The sequence below is a fragment of the Gallus gallus genome, chromosome 1 (genome assembly GCF_016699485.2).
Source record: "Gallus gallus isolate bGalGal1 chromosome 1, bGalGal1.mat.broiler.GRCg7b, whole genome shotgun sequence".
NCBI classification, from domain to species: domain Eukaryota; kingdom Metazoa; phylum Chordata; class Aves; order Galliformes; family Phasianidae; genus Gallus; species Gallus gallus.
Genome location: NC_052532.1, coordinates 111386722 through 111410636, shown reverse-complemented (window position 1 = coordinate 111410636; position 23915 = coordinate 111386722). Strand labels below are relative to the sequence as shown.

The following is a 23915-nucleotide window of genomic DNA, read 5'->3' as shown; positions in this document are numbered from 1 at the left end:
AGTTGTTTTCCCCCAGAGAGCACAAACAGCTGCTGGTGTGCTGCGTGTCCTGCTCCAAAATACCTATCACTCACCATCCTGGGCTGTCCCTCTGAGCTCACTTTACTCTGGCATGAAGCAGCAGCAGTCTCAGTGACAGCAAGCTGCTGTATCAGTCGGTGGTCTCCTTGAGAGCTGTCTGTCAGTTTTGCATTAATATCTGGAACTTGTGTGCCTCCACCTCATTGAACTAGGCCTGCACACCCTCCTTTTTATAGAATAGAATCACAGAATTGTTTGAGTTGGAAGGGACTCTTAAGGGTCATCTGGTCCAATTCCCCTGCAATGGACAGGGACACCTACAGCTACATCAGGTTGCTCAGAGCTCTGTCCAGCCTGACCTTGAGCATCTACAGAGATGGGGGCATCCACCACCTCTTTGGGCAACCTGTGCCAGTGCCTCAACACCCGTATTGTAAAAAAAAACTTCTTCCTTGTGTCTGGTCTAAATCTCCTGTATTTTAGTTTGAAACCATCTCCTCTTGTCCTGTCATAACAGACACTGCTGAAGAGTCTGTCTCCTTCTTTCTTATAACCCCCTTTAGATACTGTATACTTTTAGATAGCAGATTCTTTTCCAAGTACCCGTTTTTACTTTGGGAGAACTATTATTCTGTGTGTCCTATTCTTGATCCTCATGGAGGTTAGTGGTTTCATACGTATTTTTGCCTCTGGCCACTGCTGTCCTGCTTTGGCATAACTAGAACAAACCAGAAGCCCTAATTGTCTCAGCTGTGGGAAAGCCAAAGCATTTCTGTGGGCACTGCCTGCGTAGCATCAAACTCCCATTCATTCCTTTGGTCCTGCTCAGGTGTGGAGGTGATTGTTGAATCCGACATCCCTCGGAACTTATATCAATATTTATCACAAAGTGGCATTAGGATTTCCTACGATTATGTGAATTTTAAAGGTCTTCTGTGCTTACCTGGAAGGCGATACACAGGCGGCCTGCCTATTTTTTCTACTTAGCTGCCCGGAGCTGACATTTACACTTCAGCAATACGAGTGGGCGAGCTGCAGAGCGCACCACAACCTCACCACCAGAGCATAGTAGTACAAGTACAAACAGAACCGCTATTTTGCCAACTAGGCTGTTATTGCGGGCATCATCGTGGGGAACACCTGAAGGTTAACGCTTCGTCCTCCGGCTCACGAGTGCTGTTTGATTATAACAAATGCTGAGGCTTTGCTGCTGCACCGCGGTTCCACTCGTCTGCAGGTACCCCATCCTCACTGTCAGCAGTGATGAACGCGGCGACAACAGAGCAGACGCTGCGTCACCCGCGACCCTCTCACACCGCGCCCACCGCGGGACCCGACCGCCCCGTCGGGCCGGCAGCGCGGCGAACAGCGCGAGGGGCGTGGCTTATCGAGGCCCCGCCCACTGGCGGCGCCCATTGGCGGGCGGGGCGGGCGGGACGGCGTGGCTCTGTCCGCCCGCAGGGAGCCGGTCCCGAGCCTACGCCGCGGAAGGGCGAGATGAAGGCGACGGCCGGGGCGAGCGACAGCACTATGGCCGAGCCATACGACGTGGTGGTGGTCGGGGGCGGTATCTCAGGTGGGTTCGAGAGGGAGCGGCGTCTGTCTCCGGCCGGACATCCCCGCCGGGAGCGGTCCCGGAGCTCGTCCGGCGCCGGAGAACGGTGCCAGGGGCTGCGGAACGCCCGCCTGAGTGCCCGGGATCGCCCCATCGCCCGCGGGCACCTCGGGGGATCGGGCGGTCGTTCGTGCGAGGTCGGGTCTGCGGAGGCTTCGGATCCACTTGGATGGGAAACGGGGGGAAAAAAAGGGAAAAAATTCCACGTGGGCGTCTTAGGATGTGTCCGTTTCCCGTGTGGGTTTGCACTTTCTGCTCGTCAGAGAGGAATCTGTAGGAAAAAGTGACTTTCTGACGTCTACAGGTGTGGGGGAGAGCGAGGATACACGCTGTCCGGTTTGCGTCTCGAGAACGGTGGTGTTTTTCGTCGGTGCTTCTTTGGGTTGCTCGTGCAGTGCGGGTGTTGGTGCTCTTTTGCTCAATGCTGCGGAAAGGCGGCTGGGAATTCCTGCACTGGCAGATCGGTCGCTACAGGTGGTGCTGCTGGGAGATGCGCCCTGCAGACGGCTCAGTTCCCCACAGCCATGGATGTTTCACTCCTTACCAGGACAGTGCGTCCCAAAATACGGCTCAAATCCACTTTCCAGAGCAGCTGTGGTGCCCCATCCCTGGAGGTGCTTAAGGCCAGGTTGGATGGGGCCCTGGGCAGCCTGAGCTGGTGGGGGGCAGCCCTGCCCATGTCAGGGGTTGGGGTGGGTGGGCTTTGAGGTCCCTTCCAGCCCAAACCATTCTGTGATTCTGTGATTAAACTGCAATGAGTTTATGCACAAAGCAGCATGGCTTTTTTTGGTTTTAGCAGGTATCTGGATATTTTCCTGGTAGCACAAGTCATTTCCTCTTCATCTTTAAGATTCCTGTAAGGCACGTAGTCCACTTAGGGAATTACCACCCATAATGTGTGATCTGAGTATGGTTTCCAGGACTCTGTGGAGCTTTTCATCCCTGGAGGGCACCTTGCTCCTCTGGCTTTCCAATCTACCGTAGCGTTTTGGAAATTACACTGGGCATTTCTATTTGACACCTGGACTCACAGTGTGAGCATCAGTAGGTTAGTTCAGAACACTTCATGGATTAAAGCCTACTGTCAAATCTGAAATGGAGCCAAGCAGGAAATCTCAAGGTGTTGCAGTCCCTGAAAATTTGTCAGAGGCATTAGGAGGACAAGTAAACATCACAACGTTCTTGAGGTACAGGAACATTTTTCTTGCCAATGGAAACCCTTATGTCACGTCGGTGGCACAGTTTACCTCTTAAGGATTAGGACATACATCACTTAAAGAAAGCGACTGTAGAAAAATGAACAATAAATGCCTTATTTCATAATTAGTCCATCTTTAATGCAGAGTACCAATCATAGCTGGGCACAGTAATTCCTATATTGTGAGAGCTTCCCAGTGATGAGGCAGTAGCTTTTTAAAGTATTCATACTTTATGCCTAACAAAACACATCTCAAATCCTGACTGGCACCTCTGGAGGTATCTGTTCCTTGGAGCGAGGAATGGTCTTGAGAGATAGTTTCTGTGAAAGCCAAGGCAGTCTTCTTGCCCATCCTCCTCCTGGCCTCTGTATACACACATCTGTGTGCAGTCACTACCAGGGATATGAAATCAGCTCGCACCTGTAGGAAGGGTGCAAGCTGGGCACCAAGGGTGCTTCTTGCACTGAGCCCTTTGTGATGAGAACTCTTCTAAGATGAACTCTGCTTTGGTGACCTCTATCACTGGGATCTTTCTGCTGTACTCTCTAGAGTTGTGTTCAAGTTGTCCAGACTGCCTTAACAGGTAACTCTGGACCCCCGCAGAGAGACAGCTGCAGAGCTTGGGCTGGATTCCTCTTTTTACATGTGTGTGCACATTAAAAGTGTGGATGTTGGCCAGTAAAAGCCCCAGGAACATGTTTGCATTATGTTTAATGGATAGTGTCCACCTTCTACAATTAATGGTAATTATAACATTTTATACTCAAGCATCTTAAATAAATCAATACGTGGAGTTACTTTCCTCATACCCATGGGGAATTCATATGTACACACCTAGAATATTGTTCCCATTTTCTCTTTAGAGGACTTTCTAGTGAACTGAAGATGCTCTTCTGTTTTGAACTGATTCTGACTCTTTGGTTGTGCATTTTGGTTTAGACAGTGTCATCCCCTCATTTGTCAAGGACAGTAAACTGACAGTGTGTGACATACCATGAACTTGTATCTTATTACCTAGCAGGATTCAGGTTAGATGCTAGGAAACATTTATTCTCAGGAAGAGCGGTGAGGCAGTGGCACAGGCTGCCCAGGGACATGGTGGAGTCACCATCCCTGGAGGTGTTCAAGAGCCGTGTGGATGTGGCACTGAGGGACATGGGCAGTGGGCATGGTGGGGATAGGTTGGTGGTTGGGCTTGATGGTCTTAGAGGACTTTTCCAACCTTAATGATTCTATGATTCTTTAAGTTGCTGTCATACCTAACACACTGTCCCAATCCCAACTCGACTACTTGTTCCCCAAGCTAAATCCACAATTACAGGGGTCTTGGTTTTCAGCTCTGTAGCCCTAGGATGGAACATACCCCATTCCTTTGATACGTGAAGTGGATTGCAAGGAACTCCAGCATACTCACTCACTCCTTAAAGACTGCGTGTTAATGGTTGCACAGCCCTGAGTGCTCTGAGAGTTTTTACTGAACCCTCAGATATTTCAGCTTTTAAGATCTAGAAAATGATCCTCAGAGCTTTCTAACTAACCTAAATGGGGCATATTTTCCCATGGATAACAAAATGCGTTATATTGACTCAAAGGCTACCTCCTTGCCAAATTTCAAGTTGCTGCTGCTAGTACTTCCAAAGTAGGAAAAAATAAATAAATAAAAATAGAAAATACTTGTTTTAAAAACTTTGGAAGGATGTTTGTTTCCTGATTATTTAGAAATAGCCAGCCAATTTTGACAAAGATTTTCCAGCCAAAAAGAATCAGCATAAGAACCACACCCTGAAAGCTCAGGATTGATTTGAGTTGACATAATCCCAGATATGTATACAAACCGGGAGAAGAATTCCTTGAGAACAGCCCTGCTGAAAAGGACTTAGGGGTCCTGACTGATGAAAAACTGAACATGAGCCAGCAGTGTGCACTTGCAGGCTGGAAGGCCAATGGTATCCTGGGTTCCATCAGAAGAGGGGTGGCCAGCAGGGCAAGGGAGGTGACTGTCCCCCTCAGCTCTGCCCTCATGAGACCCCAGCTGGAGTACTTCATCCAAGTTTGGGACCCAACACAGGAAGGATGTGGAGCTTTTGGAGAAGGTCTGGAAGAGGGCCATGAATATGATACAAGGGCTGGAGCACATCTCCTATGAAGGTCCTGGTAGACAAGAAGCTGGACACGAGCTAGCAGTGTGTGCTTGTAGCCCAGAAGGCCAACTATGTTCTGGGCTGCATTAAAAGAGGAGTGGCCAACAGGTAGAGGGACGTGATTGTGCTCCTCTACTCAGCTCTTATGAGGCCCCATCTGGAATACTGCATCCAGGCCTGGGGCCCCCAGTACAGGAAGGACGTGGAGCTCTTGGAGCGGGTCCAGAGTAGACCACTAAGATGATCGGAGGGCTGGAGCACCTCTCCTATGAGGAAAGGTTGAGGGAGCTGGGCTTGTTTAGCTTGGAAAGGAAAAGGCTCTGAGGACACCTTATTGTGACCTTCCAATATTTGAAAGGAGTGTATAAACTGGAGGGAGACTGACTGTTTACTAGGGTGGATAGTGATAGGACAAGGGGGAATGGTTTTAAACTGAGACAGGGGAGGTTTAGGTTAGATATTAGGAGGAAGTTTTTCACCCAGAGGGTGGTGACACACTGGAACAGGTTGCCCAAGGAGGTTGTGGATGCCCCATCCCTGGAGGCATTCAAGGCCAGGCTGGATGTGGCTCTGGGCAGCCTGGTCTAGTGGTTGCTGACTCTGCATGTAGCAGGGGGTTAAAACTAGAGGATCTTTGAGGATCCAGGCCATTCTATGATTCTATGATTCTATGATGACAGGCTGAAAGAGCTGGGCTTGTTCATCCTGGAAAAGAGAAGGCTGCAGGGAGACCTTACTGGGGCCTTCCAGTATTTAAAAGGAGTTTAGAAACATGAGGGAAATCAACTTTTTATGAGGGTAGATAGTGACAGGACAAGGGGGAATGATTTTAAACTAAAGGAGGGAATATTTAGATTAGATGTCGGGGAAAGTTTTTACTGAGGAAGTGGTGAGGTGCTGACACAAGCTGCCCAGAGAGGTTGTGGATGCCCCATCCCTGGAGGTGTTCCAGGCTAGGCTGGATCGAACCCTGGGCAATCTGTTTTAGTGCTTGATCTAGAGACTGGTGACTCTGCCTGTGGCAAGGGGTTGGAACCTGATGTTTCTTGAGGTCCCTTCCAACCCAAGCTATTCTATGATTTCTATGATAAATAGTTCAAAATTAGGAAAAGAGGGATGTAAGCAAAATGTCCCAACTTTTTCACTGGGAAGTTGGGAGTGTATTTATGTGCCAGTCTCAGTTTACATATGAAATTTAAGACATTGGAAGCCCAGTTTATCAAACATACAGATAATTAAGGCTGATTATATACATAATGCAGAACAGATATGTCAGATACGGACAAATATAGCCAAAAGCAGGCAAGTCGAAGGGAACTTGTATGCAAATATTCTGGAAGAACTTTGAGCACATTGCTTTGCAAGAACAAAGCACAAGGGAAACACTGCCACAACTGAAAGTTGCACTGAGGATTGTCATTGTTTGACACAGATAGTTCTTATTTCCAAATAAAAACATGTTTGTTCCTAGCTAGAAACAAGGAGCTTTCATGGCTGAAGAATACAGATGCTTAGATTTGCCAGCCACGTGGAAGAATCAGCAGTGTTTTCTGTTGCATTTATAGAGGAGTCCAAGGGCCATGAATTGTAGCGGAAGCTGAGATGTAGAAATGCTAGTAATTAGTCTTCATATTGAAATAAAGCATATGATATGCTATGCGATTGGTTTTATTATCCCCTCCATGGAAGAATACTTTGGCATTTCCTGCTCCATGATTTGTGATCGACAACCCCACTACTTGAGCTACCTACGCATTGGCTGTGGACTTGGAGTGAAATACTGAATAATGAGGAGATGCAGATTTTTCCTTTCTTGCTATACTGGCAGCACAATTTACGTTGTATGCTGCTCAGATTGTTTTGACAGCATACCAACCTGCTGGTGGGTGGTGGTGTCAGATAAACTGTCAAACACACAGTTAGTGGTAGAAGATAAAAATCAGTTGCACCTGTGTAAATCTGGAGTAGTTTTCTGTTGTTCTTTTTTCTAGTGCTTCCTCCAGAATTTGTCCTTGGAAGAATGCAATACCTGCCTCCTAAAACGTGTACTGTGTTTCTCTTTTTACTAGTGCCCTGTGCAGGGCTCTGGCTACATAGTTCATTCCGGCTTTCTTTCTGCATCCAACAGAAAAGGCAGCAGTCAGTGATAATATTGTCATTTGGAGCAAGACATTCCTATAAGCCATGTTTTTGGATGGAGGAGTAAATGTTGTACAGAGCTCTCTGCTCCCCATGTACTGCTAGCAAGCTGAATGTCATTAAGTGAAGGATTTACTGCAGGAACAGAACAAAGGACCCCTCTTCGCCCATAAAAAAGTGTTAGGGGCATTATGTACAATGCTTACAAGTAAGCAAAAATACCAATTTCCATTTGCCTCTTTCTTCATTATATGTTCTTATGTTTTGCTACCACAGATACAAAATCTTATGACTGTGGGGCACGTTTGTTTTTTTGTGAAGACATGCCTTTGTGTTATGCTCACTGCAAGATATTTAGTATTGGCCAAAACATAGTTGGGATGCCAAGTACAGAAATATTAGAGAGTGGTGAGGCACTGGTGCGGCTGCCCAGAGCAGTTGTGGTGCCCCATCCCTGGAGGCACTCAAGGCCAGGTTGGATGGAGCCCTGGGCAGCCTGAGCTGGTGGGGGGCAGCCCTGCCCACGGCAGGGGTTGGGGCGGCGTGGGCTTTCAGGTCCCGTCCAACTTGAGACATTCTGTGGTTGTATTATTCTATTTTCTTTGTCTTTCATCACATTCTTCATGTGGTTTTCTATGGCAAATGCGTAATTTATAAACTTCACATAACACAGGTGGTAACCTAAGTGATCACATCTGTTTCTGTTACTAAATGAAGCATGTGCTCCTTTGGTTTCTGGTAAAAATATACAATAGAATAGTATATACGGCAGTGTGATTCATTGATTAGCAAATTCAGTGTTCCTAGAAGCATGCTGTAAATGTATGGTTTGTCATTAGGAAACAGGTTTTGCACCACACTCCCGACTTAGCTGCAAGTTGTTGAAAGGTAGCAAAGAATATTGCTGTTAGCTCAGTTGTTCTGCAGTCTTGAGAGCGTTATTTACTCCAGCAAGCAAAAGAAACAGTCAAGTTGTTAGGGCATATATCAAAATATGGTAGCATAATGAGAATAGGGATGGGACAGGCCTTATGTCCCTCCCAGGAATACCCGTGCTGATGTTTTCAGTATCTGTGGTAATGATATCGATCACGGTTTTGCAGCAATTTTTTTTCTCAGATTTATTTACCTGACAATTGCTGTTTAACTGATATAAATTTATTCTGCCTGCTGATCAAAGTAAAAAGAAATGTGCATGAGCACCCTAGATGTTTCCATAAACTAGGTGCTATCAAACTATGAACATTTTCACATGTAAGGAGAAGGAGAATGCTCCCTTGTGAACTCTGTGCTAGTTAACTGTTTTCTGCCTCTATTTTTGGGGCATAGAGGAAGTTATACTGGGGAGAGATGTTTACTGCAGACAGATTTTGGCCTTCAAAATCACATGGGTATGTATGTAGGAGTGGAATCATCCTCTGAGTACAATTCCCTCTTCTTCATGTGCACTGTGTTTCTGTTAACGTTGTCCATGAGAAAATGTCTTTGTACCCTCCAGGACACAGTTTGCATCTGTTTAAAGTGTTTGGACAGTAGAGCCACTGAAACTAGTGAGAGTGGCTTGCTCTTAGTTAAGCAGTGTACTGTGACAGAAAATACTTGTCCCTTTATGGTGGAAGTCTTAAGTGAATCAACTGGATTATGTTTGATGGAGGTTGAGGGGGAGAATTGATATATACGAAAATCCAAAAATGAGAAAATGCAGAAGTGCACCCTCATCCCCAGTGCCAAATACACTACAACAGGGATAATGAAAGAGCTCATAGAAAGACCAAATGCGGTCTCCGACGAACAGGAAGCTAGCTGTGGTATTCCGGTGTTAGGCAACGCTGAAAGGAGAAATGAATATAGGCATGTGATCAGCGCTGTGTATTCTTGCTGTTCTGTGCAAATTTAAGGGAGTGTAATGTAATTAATAAGATCTTTTACTCAATTTCAGTGGCAATTTTAGATCTCGCAGACTTGTAGTATGGAAACAGTACCTTCATTATCAGCCTTCTGTGTGTTGCTGTCCATTAGTGATTTCTCTGGAGTCAGTTTGATGCAATTGAGTACATTTTGCCTGTATTTTAAAACTCAAGGTGTACCAAAAATTTTCAATGAAAGCAAAATCTTTTGGGGAAGAAGGACAATAAAGAGAAAGGAAGGGAGCTTTTACTCTATAATCATGATAGAAATGTTTTGCATCTGTTATTGGCAGGTTCGTGTTTACTTGGCAAAGTGGCTTTGGGTTGAATAACGAGACATAATTCTTAGGTGGCTGTTGCCAGATTTAATTACTCAATTGTATCTTGAAAAAATTAGGCTTTCCATTAGTGGAACAGAAACAACAATCTCAATGTTAGCATGCTGTTACAGTGGAACTTTAATGAGGATGTATTGACAATTGCTTTACTTTACTGATGTAAATTAGAATAATAAGCAAAAAGGTCTAAAAATTATTCCACTGTTAAGATCAGGAAAATGTTAAGACTTTCCATAATGATTTTGTCCTTAAATTATTCAATTAAAGCTTGCTAGAACACCACAACAATGAGCTTGTAGCCTTTCACAGAAGGTAATGATCTCACTTCATGTATAGAAGGGTAATGAAGAAAGATTTCAAGAAGGAATGTGGTATTAAGTTGGTTTTGGTAAACTTTCACCCCATCATTGGTTGCATAAAGGCAAATACACTTTGTGTAAGAAACCAGCAAATAAACAACACATCCAGAAAAACAGCAGACAGTTGCCTTTTCCATGGTAACAGTTAATTTTCTCTTTGTTTTGGAATGCTTGATGTGACACAGTTTGGCCTCAGTTTGAAAGGTTAAAAGTCCCTGAAAAATCATGCTTCTCTAATATGTTGAAATGCCTCATGTACTTACCAGTGCTTTTCAGACTTCATGCCCATAGTGTGATCTTTTTCACCAGGTATATGAGTGCCTGGAGGCAGTGTAAGAGTTTTACAAGGCTGTGCTGTAGCGTAACCTCACAGTCACGCTGGCTGCAGCTAACCAAAGTAGAGCTCATGGTGAGGGAGCACGACTAGTAATTGGAAAGATGGTGCCTGGTAAGACACATGCAGCTGTGCCTTGCTGGATATTTGTTGGGGTCGTCCTCTTCTCCCAGGTAACAGTGATAGGACAAGAGGTAATGGTGTTAAGTTGCATCAGGTGAGGTTCAGGTTGGATATTAGGGAGAATTTCTTCTCAGTAAGAGCAGTGAGGTAGTGGCACAGACTGCCCAGGGAGGTGGTGGAGTCACCGTCCCTGGATGTGTTCAAGAGTCATGTGGATGTGGCTTCTTAGAAGTGCTGTCTCTAGGACAGATGCTGGTAAATTTTGCCTCCTATCATGGCACATCAAGGAATCTGGTGAACTGGATTTACAGAGTACATAATTTGAAAAGTGGAATTACTCTTCTGTACCATCCTATCATGTTTCCAATAAAGTAGCATCTTTTTATGTTTTCTTTTATCTTACACAATTTGTGTCACAGAACTCTATCTGTTTAGATGCCATGTATTAATCCTTATAATTAGGCAACTTGGAATTATTCTCGTTAAGGTTTCTCATATAAATGCTTCCCTATTTCATAGGGAAACACTTCCCATGTTACGTGGCTCTGGTGGGAATCAAGCTGAGGTCTCTTAAGTCCCAGCCTTGGACTCTATCTGTATGGAGGAACTTTTCTTACCTATGAGGTGCAGGCACACTGTGTTGTATTCCCATAGAATCATAGATTCATAGAATCCTTAGAGTTGGAAGGGACCTTTATAGGTCATCTGTGGGAATACGAGAAAAACTATTCAGAAGAGCAGCTGTGAAGCAAGATAAACAGCAGTCATCTAGTCTAACTCCCCTGCAATGAAAAGGGATATCCACAGTTAGATAAGATCGCTCAGAGCCTGGTCCAGCCTGGCCTTAAAAGTCTCTAGGAATGGGACATTCACCACGCCTCTGGGCAGCCAGTTGCAATGCTTCACCACTCTCACTGTAAAAGACTTTTTCCTTCTATCTAAACTAAATCTACCCTCTTTAAGCTTGAAACCATTTCTCCTTGTTCTATCACAACAGGCCCTGCTAAAGAGTGTGTCCCCTTCTTTCCTGTAGCTCCCCTATAGCTACTGAAAGCTGATTTTCCTTCAGACTACATACAAAATCCAGTATTGTTCTCTGTTTCATCCTTGGAATATGCCTGATAGTCTGCAGATTGGCATAAAATCATCTTAAATTCTTTTTCTCTTTTATTTTTTTTTAACTGTATCCAGTGTTTTGATGCACTTGAAAACACTTTGCTTGATATCATTATGACAATTTTCTGAAATGAAAGCAGCAGCAGTATGATCTGTGACCGCAGCAATTCTGGGCCCTTAACAGCACTGCAGAATCAATTGGAGAAGAGCTTTCTTGTGTGGTGTCTTCAGACGCAGAGAGCCTGGTATGAGATTGCCATAGAAACCCTTGTGGAGGATGTATAAGTCATCCGGCTTTGTTTATTCTGATCTAATAACAAGTGAATTTCTCCAGCCATATACTTCAAATGAGGCATGGTTTTGGCAGGCTCTTTTCATCTTTCTGAGGCAGATAGTATTTTGAACTCATAGAGTGTACGGAAGGAGCATGGCCAGCAATTTGGGGTCCTCTGCAGCTTTATCTCTAGGCCAAACTCAGATGCTGTGGAGGAGTCAACCAACACAACACCAGCCTTGGGTACTGGAAGCCATGATGATGATAGCAGAAATAACAGAGTGAGGAAAATGTCTCCAAGTGTAGTATGGTGAAAGGCTGTGAAACAGTGCCTGCTGCAGTCACAGGAAGGGCCCTGTGTGCGCTTGTCAGGACATAGGTCTCCAGCTTAGGAAGGAGAAGGCACTCAGGTGGGGTGGCAGTGATGTGCTACTGCCTGTGCTACTGTCGTACAGGCATACACAAGTGTATAATGAAATGTCTTGCTTGAGTCCCACCTGTGGCCTGGGAGGTCATAGCCCACTGCTTGGCATGGCCTGGTGCGCTATGCTCACGGGGCAAGTTGGATACTGTGGCTGGTTTCAGAGCAACGTGTGGTGAGGGGGCATGGCAATACCTTTTGAGTCTAATTAGCCAAAAGCACACAGGCTTTGTGACCTGTGGGGTTCTCGAGACATGCACGTGGAAGCACCTCTGTGTAGTGTATTTCAGTTCTAACCAGAAAGGAGCTGAAGAGTTGAGTTCAGTAGCTATGCGTAGATATTCTCAGCGTGTGAGTGTTCTTGCTAGTCCTCTGTTCTCAAAGAAAATTGTATCTGTGCTTCAAACAAATGCACAATAACAATCTTCAATCAGCATATTTTGTTTGTCTTCTCCCCAGCCTCTATCCCTGCCTACCTTTTTTGCTGGTTTTATTCTGTTAAGAGAACAAAACTATTTTTATCTGGGATTGCTCTATTTATTTATTTATTTTCATTTTCTGCATAAATATACATATGTTTATATTTGACCTTTTGAATCTAATCTTCAGCTTTTAATCTTAGAGAGATAAAACTATCACCACCTCTGCTTATGCTGCGTCATTGGCCTTTCAAGTTTCGTAAACCTGAATTTACAAATTGGCACTGTTTTTAATTTTCAGTCAGGCTCTCTGCCAACTGCTGTTAAGTTATCACTGTCCTGGTGTATCTCTTGTCCTTTTCCAGTCTCTGTAGCTCTGAACCTCGGTTTTTGTTGTTTTTTTTTTCTTTTTTGCATCAGTCCACAGTCACTCTTGGGTTAACAATAACGAATCTAAAAATCTGTTTGGCTGGAGTTCAAGATTAACAAAAAAGCAGGATAGAGAACCTTGGTCATATTACTATGTGTTCTTCATCCTTTAGCTGCCTTTCTTTATTAGGACACATCATATAGTGAAGGTATGAACCAACATTCAAGTTAACTTCCACCCTAATTCACTGAAAGCGTTATTCTTATTAAAGAGCTGTAGCGTGGCTATAGCTATTGTATACAGTATAAAATAAGAGGAAAGGTTGTCAGTCTTTAACACTAATGAGGTTATTGGATTTGCATACATTTTTTCATACCTAGACCAGATTTTCTGCCATTTCATGTTCCTCTGCATATTTTCAAAGTACAGGTATCTATCCAATATCTATGCATCTCATATATATAGATTTTGTTGTAAAAGAATTACCATTTATGTCTGAGTGTCTAATTCATAAAGAATATATAAATTCAATTTTCCATTTTATGTGTTTAGGAAATCCACATTTTTGTGACAGTAACCAATGTGAATTTTTGAAAAGTCATTCTTCCAAATATAAAAATATTTATTTATAAGAAAATGCTGCAGTTTGTGTTTCCAACACTGAAGACTTATGTTGTCTATGTTTATGCTGAGGATGAGAGAACTATCAGCAAAAGGACTTAAGAACGAACAATAACTATAATTAATTATCCTTTCTGTAGACTCTCATGCAGGAAAAGCTATTGAAAAAAATTGTATCAGTTTATAAGATGTTCACTCCTACTGAGAACTTTTTTGTCAGTGTAAGACATTTGAACTTCCTCTCCTTGTTCCCAGTAAATCATGTCCCACTACTACATTAAAAGATCACATGCACAGAAGTTTATGGGCTCTTCTATATTGTTCTCAGAATAAATGAGTACTCTTGGTGCTGCTCAGAACCTTAGAATGATTCCTCTCATCTGACCTTTTAAGACTTGCATTCTTTGTGGGCTCACGAACAGTTGCTTTTAATCAAATTTTGAAGTAGTGTAATAAACATGAATATAATATTATTATTCCTTACTACAGGGTATCTTAGAAGTTCTGATCAATAATTCTGGCTTTTGTATACTTAAGGAGGGGAAACAACTCAAGAGGAACAATGCTTCAGTGCCAAATTGCCCTGCAGGACAATGGGATAATCTGATTTCAGAAGCTCATGATTGCTTTTAACAATTTCATTTCTCATTTGTAAAAAGTGAAGAGGACTTCTGTCCTATTGAATTTTTTGTTTTCTGTAGTGCGTTTATCACAAAATCCCATAATTAGATAATTTTTGCTGAGACGGTAATTCCTTTTATAAAGTATCTACATACAGGCTATTTGATTGCCACGATCAAACTCTGTTGTTTAAAATTAATCTTGACAGTGAAGCAGACCTTATTTCTGTATATAGGTGAGGACAATGGACAGCAGCAGAGTGGAGAGTTGGGTGAGAGAAGAAATGTGCTAGAATGTATCTATTTGGTATATTATGGTTCCTATCACTCTAGCCACGCAAGCCCCACCTGATGGACTCCCCCCTTCTATGCGCTACACAACAGAAAAATGACATGCATTCCCATAATAACAGAGATTAATTTCTTTAAGAGACCAAAAATGCTAACCCAGAGGAGGCAACTTAAATCTGTGGAATGTTGTTTATGCAGTTGCTTATAATATGCAACTAAGCAGCAGTCATGTGATTTCTGTGATAAGACACTGTGAAAAGTTTCAGAATTCTTTCAGGAATCTTTGAAAATATTGTTATAGTTCCTGACCGTGAAGCCTTGATTCAGTTTTGGACCACTGTGTTTAATAGTTACCACTTGGTTTAGAGCACGCTGTCTCTTTTTTTTGTAGGCTTGTCGGCTGCCAAGTTGCTGTATGAGTATGGGCTCAATGTGGTGGTGCTTGAGGCCCGGGACAGAGTTGGAGGAAGGACATTCACCATCAGGGTATGTGCTTCTTAAAATCTGTGACTCTCTGACTTGTGCTGGTCTATGGTACTGCATATGTCACACTTGTCTTCCAGAAGGGCAAGAAAAAGGACCCAGGGAACTACAGGCCTCAAGCTTCAACTCAGTCCATGGGATGGTAGTAGAGCAACTCATCCTGGAAACCATTTCCAGGCATATGAAGGACAAGAAATGTAGCAGTCTGCATGAATTCAGCAAGAGGAAGTCATACCTGATAACTTACAATGAAATGGCTATCATGATAGACAGTGGGACTCTTTAGAAAAGAGATCAATGTTCATGTTGCTACACACTCCTATCAGGTGGTTGTAGAGAGCAATGAGGTCTCCTCTCAGCCTCCTTTTCCTCACACTGAACAGCTGCTGCTCCTTCTGCTGTTCTTCATATGTCTTGCTTTCTTGTCTCTTCACTAGCTTTTCTGAGCATGTTTCAATGGCTCAGTATCTTTCTCACAGTGAGGGGCCTAAAACTGAACACTGTGGTTGGGGTGCTATCATATCCATGTCATGATCTGAATGGTGGGGCAAAGTGTATCCTCAACAAGTTGACTAATGATACAGAAGTGAAATAAGTTGCTGGGACACCAGAGGGTCATACTGCCATCCACAGGGACCTGGGCAGGATGGAAGAATGGCCTGATGAGAACCTCATGAAGTTTTGCAAGGGGAAGTACAAAGTTCTATACCTGACAAGGAACAGCCCTAGGCATGAGCACATGCTGAGGGGTGCCCAGCTGAAAAGCAGCTTGGAAACAAAGGACCTGAGAGATTCTAGCATACACCAAGTTGAATGTGAGCCAGCCATGTGCTGCAAAGAAATCTCGTGTTTTTGGGCGGTTGCATTAGGCAAAGTACTGGCAGCAGGTGGAGGGAGGTGATTTACTCAGCACTAGTGAGGCTACATTTGGAGGACTGTGTCCAGTTCCGGGATCCCAGTTCAAGAGAGGCAAGAACATGGAATCATAGAAACCTGTGATTTGGGTGGGAAGGAACCTTTAAGGATTACCTCCTCCAAGCAGCAAGCATACACTGCTATCTCATGTCCAATTTTTCATCCACAAATATGCCGAAGTCCTTCTTCATGTGGCTGCTTTCTGTTCATTCCTCCCCTAGTCTGTACTGATACCAGGGGTTGCCCTGATCCAGATGTAGGACGTTGCACTTGACCTTGTTGAACTTCACAAGGCTCATATGGATTCTTTTCTCAAGCCTGTCTAGGTCACTTTGGAGGGCATCTCTTATTTCTGTCATATCAGCTGCATCACAGAGCTTTGTGTTTCTGCAAACTTGCTGAGGATTCACTCAGTCCTACCATCTGTGTTTTTAATAAAGTTATTAATTAGTTCAAGTCCCAGTATCAAACAGACTGGAGAGAATCTAAGAAAGAGCCGCCACTAAGATAATGAAGGAACTTGAGCATTCTCCTTTGAGGAAAGGCAGACGAGATGAGACTGGTTGGCCTGGAGAAGAAAAGGCTCAGGGAAGGACTTTATCAATGTCTGTAAATATATGAAAGGAGGATGAAAAGAAGACAGAGCCACATTCTTCTCAGTGGTGTCCAGTGACAGGACAAGAGACAGTGGGCATAAACTGGTGCAAAGAAGGTCTCATTTGAATACCAGGAAGTGCTTTTTTTTTCTCTGAGATTGACTGAACACTGGCACAGGTTGACCAGGGAGGTCTTCCTTTGTGATACTCAAAACCAATCTGAGCATGGTCTTGAGCAAGCAGCTCTAAGTGGCCCTACTTGAACACAAGTTGTACCATAATATATATGCCAGTGGGCTCTTCTGACAGGAGGCACTTTAAAACTGATCTGGAGGTGACTCTGAGAGTTATGAAATGGAATTTGGACTCCTAAGAACCTTATGCATGTAGCACCATTTTAACTGAACTGTGATACCTTGCCTGGCCTCTGGTAGCAGGTTTTCTGTAGGTACACTGAAGTGTTGGATACCTTAGGCTGTTTAAAACGTTGTTAATCATCCTTATTAAGGTAACTGAACTCTGCCCACGTTGTCCATATCCTTTGTCCATGGCAGCATCTGCTCTGCATGTAACTAGCGATAGGACAAGAGAGAATGGCCTCAAGTTGCACCAGGGGAGGTTCAGGTTGGATATTAGAAGGAATTTCTTCTCAGAAGGAGTGATGAGGCACTGGAACAGGCTGCCCAGGGAGGTGCTGGAGTCACTGTCCCTGGAAGTGTTTAAGAAAAGGGTGTTGATATAGTAGTTAGGGACATGGTTTAGTGGGCAATATTGATGGTAGATGGATGGTTGGACAAGATGATCTTAGAGGTCTTTTCCAACATTAGTGATTCTGTGATTATAGAGAGAATCCATCATTTGAGACTGTGAATGTCAGAATATTTCTCCTCCCTTTCCCCTCTCTCTTTGCAAACCGTAGCAGGCATGATAGCTATGTAGGAAGCAGCCTGAGCAGGGCCAGACATCACTACAGCACAGGCATATGTTTTAACATGGCTTAGCATTATCCTGCTTTTAAAAACTGACTGCATCTTGGCTGCCACTGAAAAGAAAATGAAAGAAACTGTGAGTCACCTGAGGCACAGGGTAGTGTAATACAGATGTTACTTCTGCCTCCCGGTCTAAAAATGGGAGACATTTAATTTAGGTCAGATGCCATTGCTTGGGAAACAGTGGTAAACATTGGTGCTTCAGTAGAAATAATTGTACATGAAACATAAACTGCATCCCTCTGTGATACTGAAAATGCTTGGCTTCAAATGCTCACTATAAACAGCATTAAAAAGTTAACTGTCCTAAGTGTTACTGCCTTGGAAAATCAACCTGCTTGTTAACAGCATGTATCTTTAACTTCTTGCTTTCTGCCTGCTTCCCAAGTGAGCATGATGCTGGTCCAAGTGTTGTGTGCTGGGTGCCTTTGCTGGCAGGCATGGCTAGAGGCTGCTAGCCCAGGTGCAGCGGGGTAGATCCACGGTGTGCTATGCTGCAAAGAAGCTTACGTCCTTTGAATACTGCACTGCAGTGCTCAGCATCTACAGCATTAAATGTAAGCAGGTATCTGCAGAGAGAGAGAGAAAAAAAAAAAACAGCCCTGGTGCTTGGGTGCTTGAGATAGTTTTGATTTGAGAAAGGTTTTGCAATGGCAAGTAAAGTATTATGTGTTCTGAGAGAGTGAGGTTAGACTTCTTACCAAGGTATTTAGCTGGATATTTCTTTATATTCTCATGCCTTTTGGGTAAACAAAAAGCCAATACTGAAAACTATAGTGAAATTTAAACAGGTTAAGCCCTGTTGAACATATGCGTGGTAAAGACACTAATCCTTTGTGTGTCTGTCATTACAAGGCTCAATATTGCTTATGTTATTGTCTCCTCTTCATATGGTTGCAGTGCTATTCAGTACGGAATAATTTTTCCTGATTATAGGTGTTTGTACTGAGGAGTTTCCCACAGAGCTTTTGATTCCTGTTTTATTTCTTTTGACAGAACAAGCAAGTTAATTACGTAGATGTTGGTGGAGCATATGTGGGACCTACACAAAATCGTATTCTCCGGCTGGCAAAAGAGCTGGGCATTGAGACCTATAAAGTGAATGTAGATGGCTATTTCGTCCATTACAAGTGGGTAAGTATTATGTCTTTCATGTTCAGATGCTTAAAGATAACACTGAATTTTGGAAACTGCTGGCAGTCATTCAAGGGGTTTCATTTAAAGCTTGCTCTTGGGAATCCCATAAGCACCTGCTTGAAGTGTTGTTACCCTCCTTTAACTTGCTGGCAGTTAGATCAATGATTCTTGTTTTCTTTTGAAAAGGCCTCAAAAAATTAGACATATGGCTTTCTAAAATTTTGGGATACATTCAGCACCTGTTTATCTTTTCACACATTCTCTAAGGAATTGTTGCCTGAAAATTCTCTTTCTGAAATACAAGCCCAGTTCAATACTGGAAAAAGAATAATGCTATTGGGTAATATTGAATAATGATATTAAACAACAGTATTACGGGACTAGCCTTGGAGTACTGTAATGTATTTGGCCCACTTATGTAGCTAGCTTCATGTGAGATCTCTCCCAGTCCCTTAGAGTGGGATTCGTCTTACATAAAATTGGATGTCTAGAAATTGCACACTTGCTGAGATCCTCTGGCTCATGGTGAGGAACAGGCACTTCCAAGGCTCACCATAAACGTTGTATCTGATATGTAAGATTGAGGGAGTTCGAATGACTCCTTCTAGTTAGGTATGGCTAAATGGCTAAAGTGAACTGAAATGAAAACTAGCTTTAGAGCAGTTTTTCAGCTCTTGTCTTAGCTCTTTAGCCCACCAGTTTTTCACTCAGGTCCTACTCAGGACAAGTACAGAGGGAGAGTGGTAGAGAGAGGGACAAAGGTATAAGGTGCAGAGTGTCCATCTTCATAACTCACGAATTACTTTCCATTATTTTCTTTTCTTTTTCTTTCTTTTTTTTTTTTTTTTTGTTTGTTTGTTTGTGTTTGACAAACCATTTTGTTTTGGTACTTCCCAGACATCGTCAGAACAAGGCTTGAAGCCTGTGTGAGGCAGGATTGACCTACTTGATAGAGGCATGTCTATGTGGTGGATCCTTAACTGATTTAATTTTTATTATCTTCCCGCTTTTTCTTCCTACTATTAGAGCAATAAGCTTATGCTGGAAAGTTTAATGGCCTACTTCTGTAGTTTCTCATTACTGGAGAGATTCATGCCATGCTCATAAAATAGCCACATCTTAAATAATTCTATAGTCACTCCACTCAAAATATTAACTGCACCACCTGGTGTAAAGTTGACATAGTTCTATGGCAAGAGAGCTGGGCTGATTTTACCAGCTGCATGTTTGGCCTACTGTATTTAATTTGAGCACACACGTGGAACTCTTTGATTCTTAAAAGGCACTTATCTTCTGTGTGTTAAATAAAAGGCTCTAACAGGTTTCATGAATTTGAGTCCTTAATCCATTTTGACACCGAAGATACAGCTTTTTCTGTCCCTTATTACATTATGCATGTCCTTGCTAATGACCAAGTAATTTTGTAAGTTTTCTTTGAAGTGGAATCATGTTCCTAAGCAAGAGGTGGAATTATGAGCTGTTAGCTGGATCACAGGCTGTGGATCAATTCTAGATTGGGCATTGTGGTCATGCCAAGCAAACCAAAGTTCCCAAGAGAGGCGTAGCTGTTGAACACTGAATAAATAATAATTATGCTTTTCCTCCAATAGGTCTCATTCCTCCCACAACCTCTTCCCATGAGTTGCAGGCTTTTTGTTTTCTTTTCTTTCCCTAAGATTTTTCACTGCTTTTTCTCCTTACTCCTTCTCCGAGAGCTAATGTAGTCACCGTATCCTTTGTTTCAGGGATTTGTTGCTGAACTATCTCTACATCCCACTTCTGCTTGAAACTTTTTGAAAACGAACTATGCAGTCCAGGCTGTTGGCTACGTTGATGAGTGCTCAGTGATCTTAGGGCTTCTACTTTTTATCTATCATGCACTGACAGTGAAAGTTCCTGGTGGGCATTTGTGCTTTCTTTGTTGTAGGTGTACATCTCATATTCATCAGAGGTGCTTAGGGAACCCAAAGTAGTATTTCCTAGATGATAAAAAATGTGTTACTGAAGAAATGAATTGATATTAGAGGATATTGCCCCAGAAATTCAATATTAATCTAGAAGAGGGATGTGTTCAGCTTCTTGAATACTGACACAGTTGAATACAACTGTGGGCCAGCTGCCCCTCAAGTTTGAGGAGTCTGACTGAAGACTTTTCCCCTTGCATCTCCTCTACTTTTTCTGTCCCTTAACAGCTGTAGAGGAGCATGGAGACAGTGTCAGACAGGAAGGGCTCTTCCCAAGGGCCTATCTCTGGACTCTACAGTTTTGTCAGAGGTGAGAGGGAGAGTTGTGTTGAGGAAAGGCTGAACATTTCTTTAGATGTAGTTCTGACAGTTATTCGTTCAATCATATACGAACCCACCATGCCCAGATGAAAAGATTTTTGGCTGTTTGTTTACCACAATGGTCGGTTCAGTTTGGCTCCTTCTGCAGGTTTCCAGGATACAGCTTGGGCTGGGTTAGGGAAAAGTAGAAAAGTGATTTATCCAGAAGGGAAAGCTGCCAAGGGAAAGTGAAAGTCCCCCCATGGGACTTCATGAGCTGCCCTGCTCTGGATGGAATTTTTCCAGTATGTTTGTGGAAAAATCTCACATGCTAGATGCTTTAGAAACTACATTGCTTGGTGTGGACAGGTTTGCTTTGTAGTCATGGTTTATTTGAAATTCCAAATATGTAATTATAGTTTATATTTTCTTTTATATATTCATTCTCTCCCATCAGTTAGCATGGTAACATGAACTGCTTTGATATCAATCAGAAACATGTTTGTATCCTGTCACTGAAAATCTGTGACTTCTGGGCGTAGGTTTTGTTGCCAGACTTTCTTTCCAGCCAGAGTGCTCCATGGCTGCTCTCCCATAGTTCATAAAGAGCATTTTTGGACTGAGAAAAGGCAGATGTGCTGAGGTTCTCTCTTTCCAGAAGGGGAAGATAGCTTTGCTTTTTTACAGAGGTCCTTGAAGGTTGCTGTGCTCCATTTTCACCTTCTTTTTAGCAGAAGACCTTAGAATGTAAAGGCATTCATGCTTTGGCATAGTATTAGCCTTCTCGTGCGACAGCAGTCCTCTAGGTGCCTGGCTGCATCACTCAACTCCACCTGACAGCAGTAAATAAGGACTGGTTTTGCTTATTTGTTTGCTTACCAAACAAACTTATCACTGTATATCTGCAGTCCAAGCATGGGAATCAATGGTAGTCCCAGGTACTGGGAGACCTGCTGGAGGTATTTATCAGGGAGGAGTGCACACCAGAGGACTCATACCTTAAGGAGCTGCTGCCACAGCTGTGCACACTGTATATGGCCCAGGAGCAATAGGAGTCTTGTTCTTGGAGCGCAATAAATGTTCCTTCTGTGCTTCTGACACATAGATGGTCTCAGTACAGGGGGCAGGAGCCAGGCTTTTGCCACAAGCTGGGAAAAACCAAGGTACTTGTAGATGATAGTTGTACATAACTTTGTTTTTCAAAGTAATTTGATTTTTTCACACCTTCATAAACAGAAAGACACCACCGATAATTAAATAGTCTATTTATTTCATAGATATCATCAGAGATCTTAGTAGTTAAATCAAAAAGTCATTAAGGTTGGAGAAGACTATCTAGACTAGACTGCCATCTAGTCCAACCATCCACCTGTTGCCACCATTCTCACTGAACAATGTTCCTAAGCAACCTTCTCCATTCCTAGGGTGGTGTCACCACCTGGGCTATATTCTTGTAGCAATGGCTACAGGCTGCAGCTTAACCCTGGGCAAAGAGAAGACAGATTTTGGATGGCACAGCATCTTTCTGAGGCCTTCTTGCTAGTCGTGGAACTACAATGCCTGGGGATATAATTTCTTTGGATTGATTTGGGATAACTAATCCAGGCAGGCAGCAGGACACAACTCTGAGGTCTGCAGGAAAGTATTCAACATGCCAGGAAATGGAAAAAAGAATTAGATAAACTCTGTGAGGCGATCAAGCAGCCTTGTGTTAGCATGGGAACAAAGCCAGGAGGCTGTTTGCCTTTCAGTTAAGAAAACAGTAGTTCCCAAAATAATCTACCCAGAACACTATAAATTTGTTTAAAAATGGACTCCTTCAGGATCTTGGCTGTTTGCAGCGACCTTCTCTGTGAAGCATGCGACCAGAGCTCCTGTGCCTTGCAGGGAGCCAATATTAAAAACCGATGAATAATTCACCAACCCCATGCCATATGGGCTGGATTAGTCCCTGCTATGGAGGAACTTCTGTGAACAAAGAGATCTGGCTCTCTGTCTGGTGGACAGTGGGAATTTCTCTCCTGGAACTTACCCTAGGCAACCCTACAGGCTTGGGAGAGAGTGGCTGGAAAGCTGCCTGATGGAAAGGGACTTTGTTGTTGTTATTACAGTTTGTTACAGTAGAAGCTATAGCATGTAGTTGGCCACACTAAATACATTTTTTTTGGTCAATTTTTCTGTGTCTGAACATGCAGTGAGAAATAGGCTGCCCAGAGAAGCTGTGGTGCCCCATCCCTGGAGGTACTCAAGGCCAGGTTGGATGGGGCCCTGGGCAGCCTGAGCTGGTGGGGGCCAGCCCTGCCCATGGCAGGGGTTGGGGCTGGGTGGGATTTATGTTTGAATACTGCTTAGGGAAAAGGAAGGGAGCATTCGTTTGCTGGTAGTTTGTAGGAGCATTTTCACTGTTCTGGCTGTGGCAGGAGTTTGTTTTGCATGCATACACGCACCTGGAGAAAGCTGGAGCAACCTTGGTAGCCAACTTGTACGTACTCGGTTCTCCCCATGGCTTGGTCTCCTGCCCAAGTACTCCTCTTTCTGCTGTTGCACCTGCTCTGGGGAAGGGAAAAGTTGACCAAAATGTGAGAGTTTGGCTTTTCTTACTACTTCTCTCAAGTCTGAAAGTTCAGTATGCTCTCCAAGTTTCATCTTGAGCCATTTATTTTTGTTAAGATCTTTGCAAAGAAATGGTCTGAAAAAATATCAGAAATCTGCACACAGTTATCAGTGGGGAAGACTTTGGCAGGTTGGCATGGCATGTGCATTGCACAAGAAGCATATTAAATACAGCATAGCACCACAGCTCCTACCTGCCATGGTCCAACGTGTTCCCTGCATCCTGCCATGTGACCTGTGCAAACTTCTGACACACCTGGAAAAGCAAATATTTAAAAGTTCTGGTGAGACATTTGCACTTGAGTTACATGGGAGATGGTTCAAAGCAATTTAATAAGAGAGAATGCTGCCCGCTCATCCAATCCTCTTTCAGATTAATGTTATCAGAAAGAACCAGCTGCTGTTAGATTGTTTTGCTTATCTTTATATCACAGAATTATCTGTAAGTGGTCTGTATTCCTGTTGCAGCTGTGTGTCTTGAGCATTGTAAGTACTGATACCATTTTTGCAAGTGTGCAGAGTTTTTCTTTCTGCAGCCTAAATCTTCCTTTTTTTGCAAAGTAATTTCGGGGGGCTATTTTTCTCTCTAGACACTTGGAATAACAAAGAG

At 43.3% G+C, this 23915-nt stretch overlaps 1 protein-coding gene across 2 annotated transcripts in view; it reads left to right on the top strand.

The window, feature by feature from the left end:
- Positions 1 to 1488: 1488 nt before the first annotated feature.
- Positions 1489 to 23915, top strand: part of MAOA (monoamine oxidase A) — a 43786-nt gene continuing 21359 nt past the window's right edge. Inside the window, exons 1-3 of one of the 2 annotated variants that reach the window (NM_001030799.2) lie at positions 1489 to 1597; positions 14700 to 14794; positions 18288 to 18425. In NM_001030799.2, the coding sequence (NP_001025970.2) occupies positions 1519 to 1597; positions 14700 to 14794; positions 18288 to 18425 (312 nt within the window). In that variant the 5' untranslated portion in view covers positions 1489 to 1518. Of the gene's footprint in view, positions 1598 to 14699; positions 14795 to 18287; positions 23792 to 23915 lie in introns of those variants that run through there. The other variant, XM_046940436.1, reaches the window with a different exon arrangement.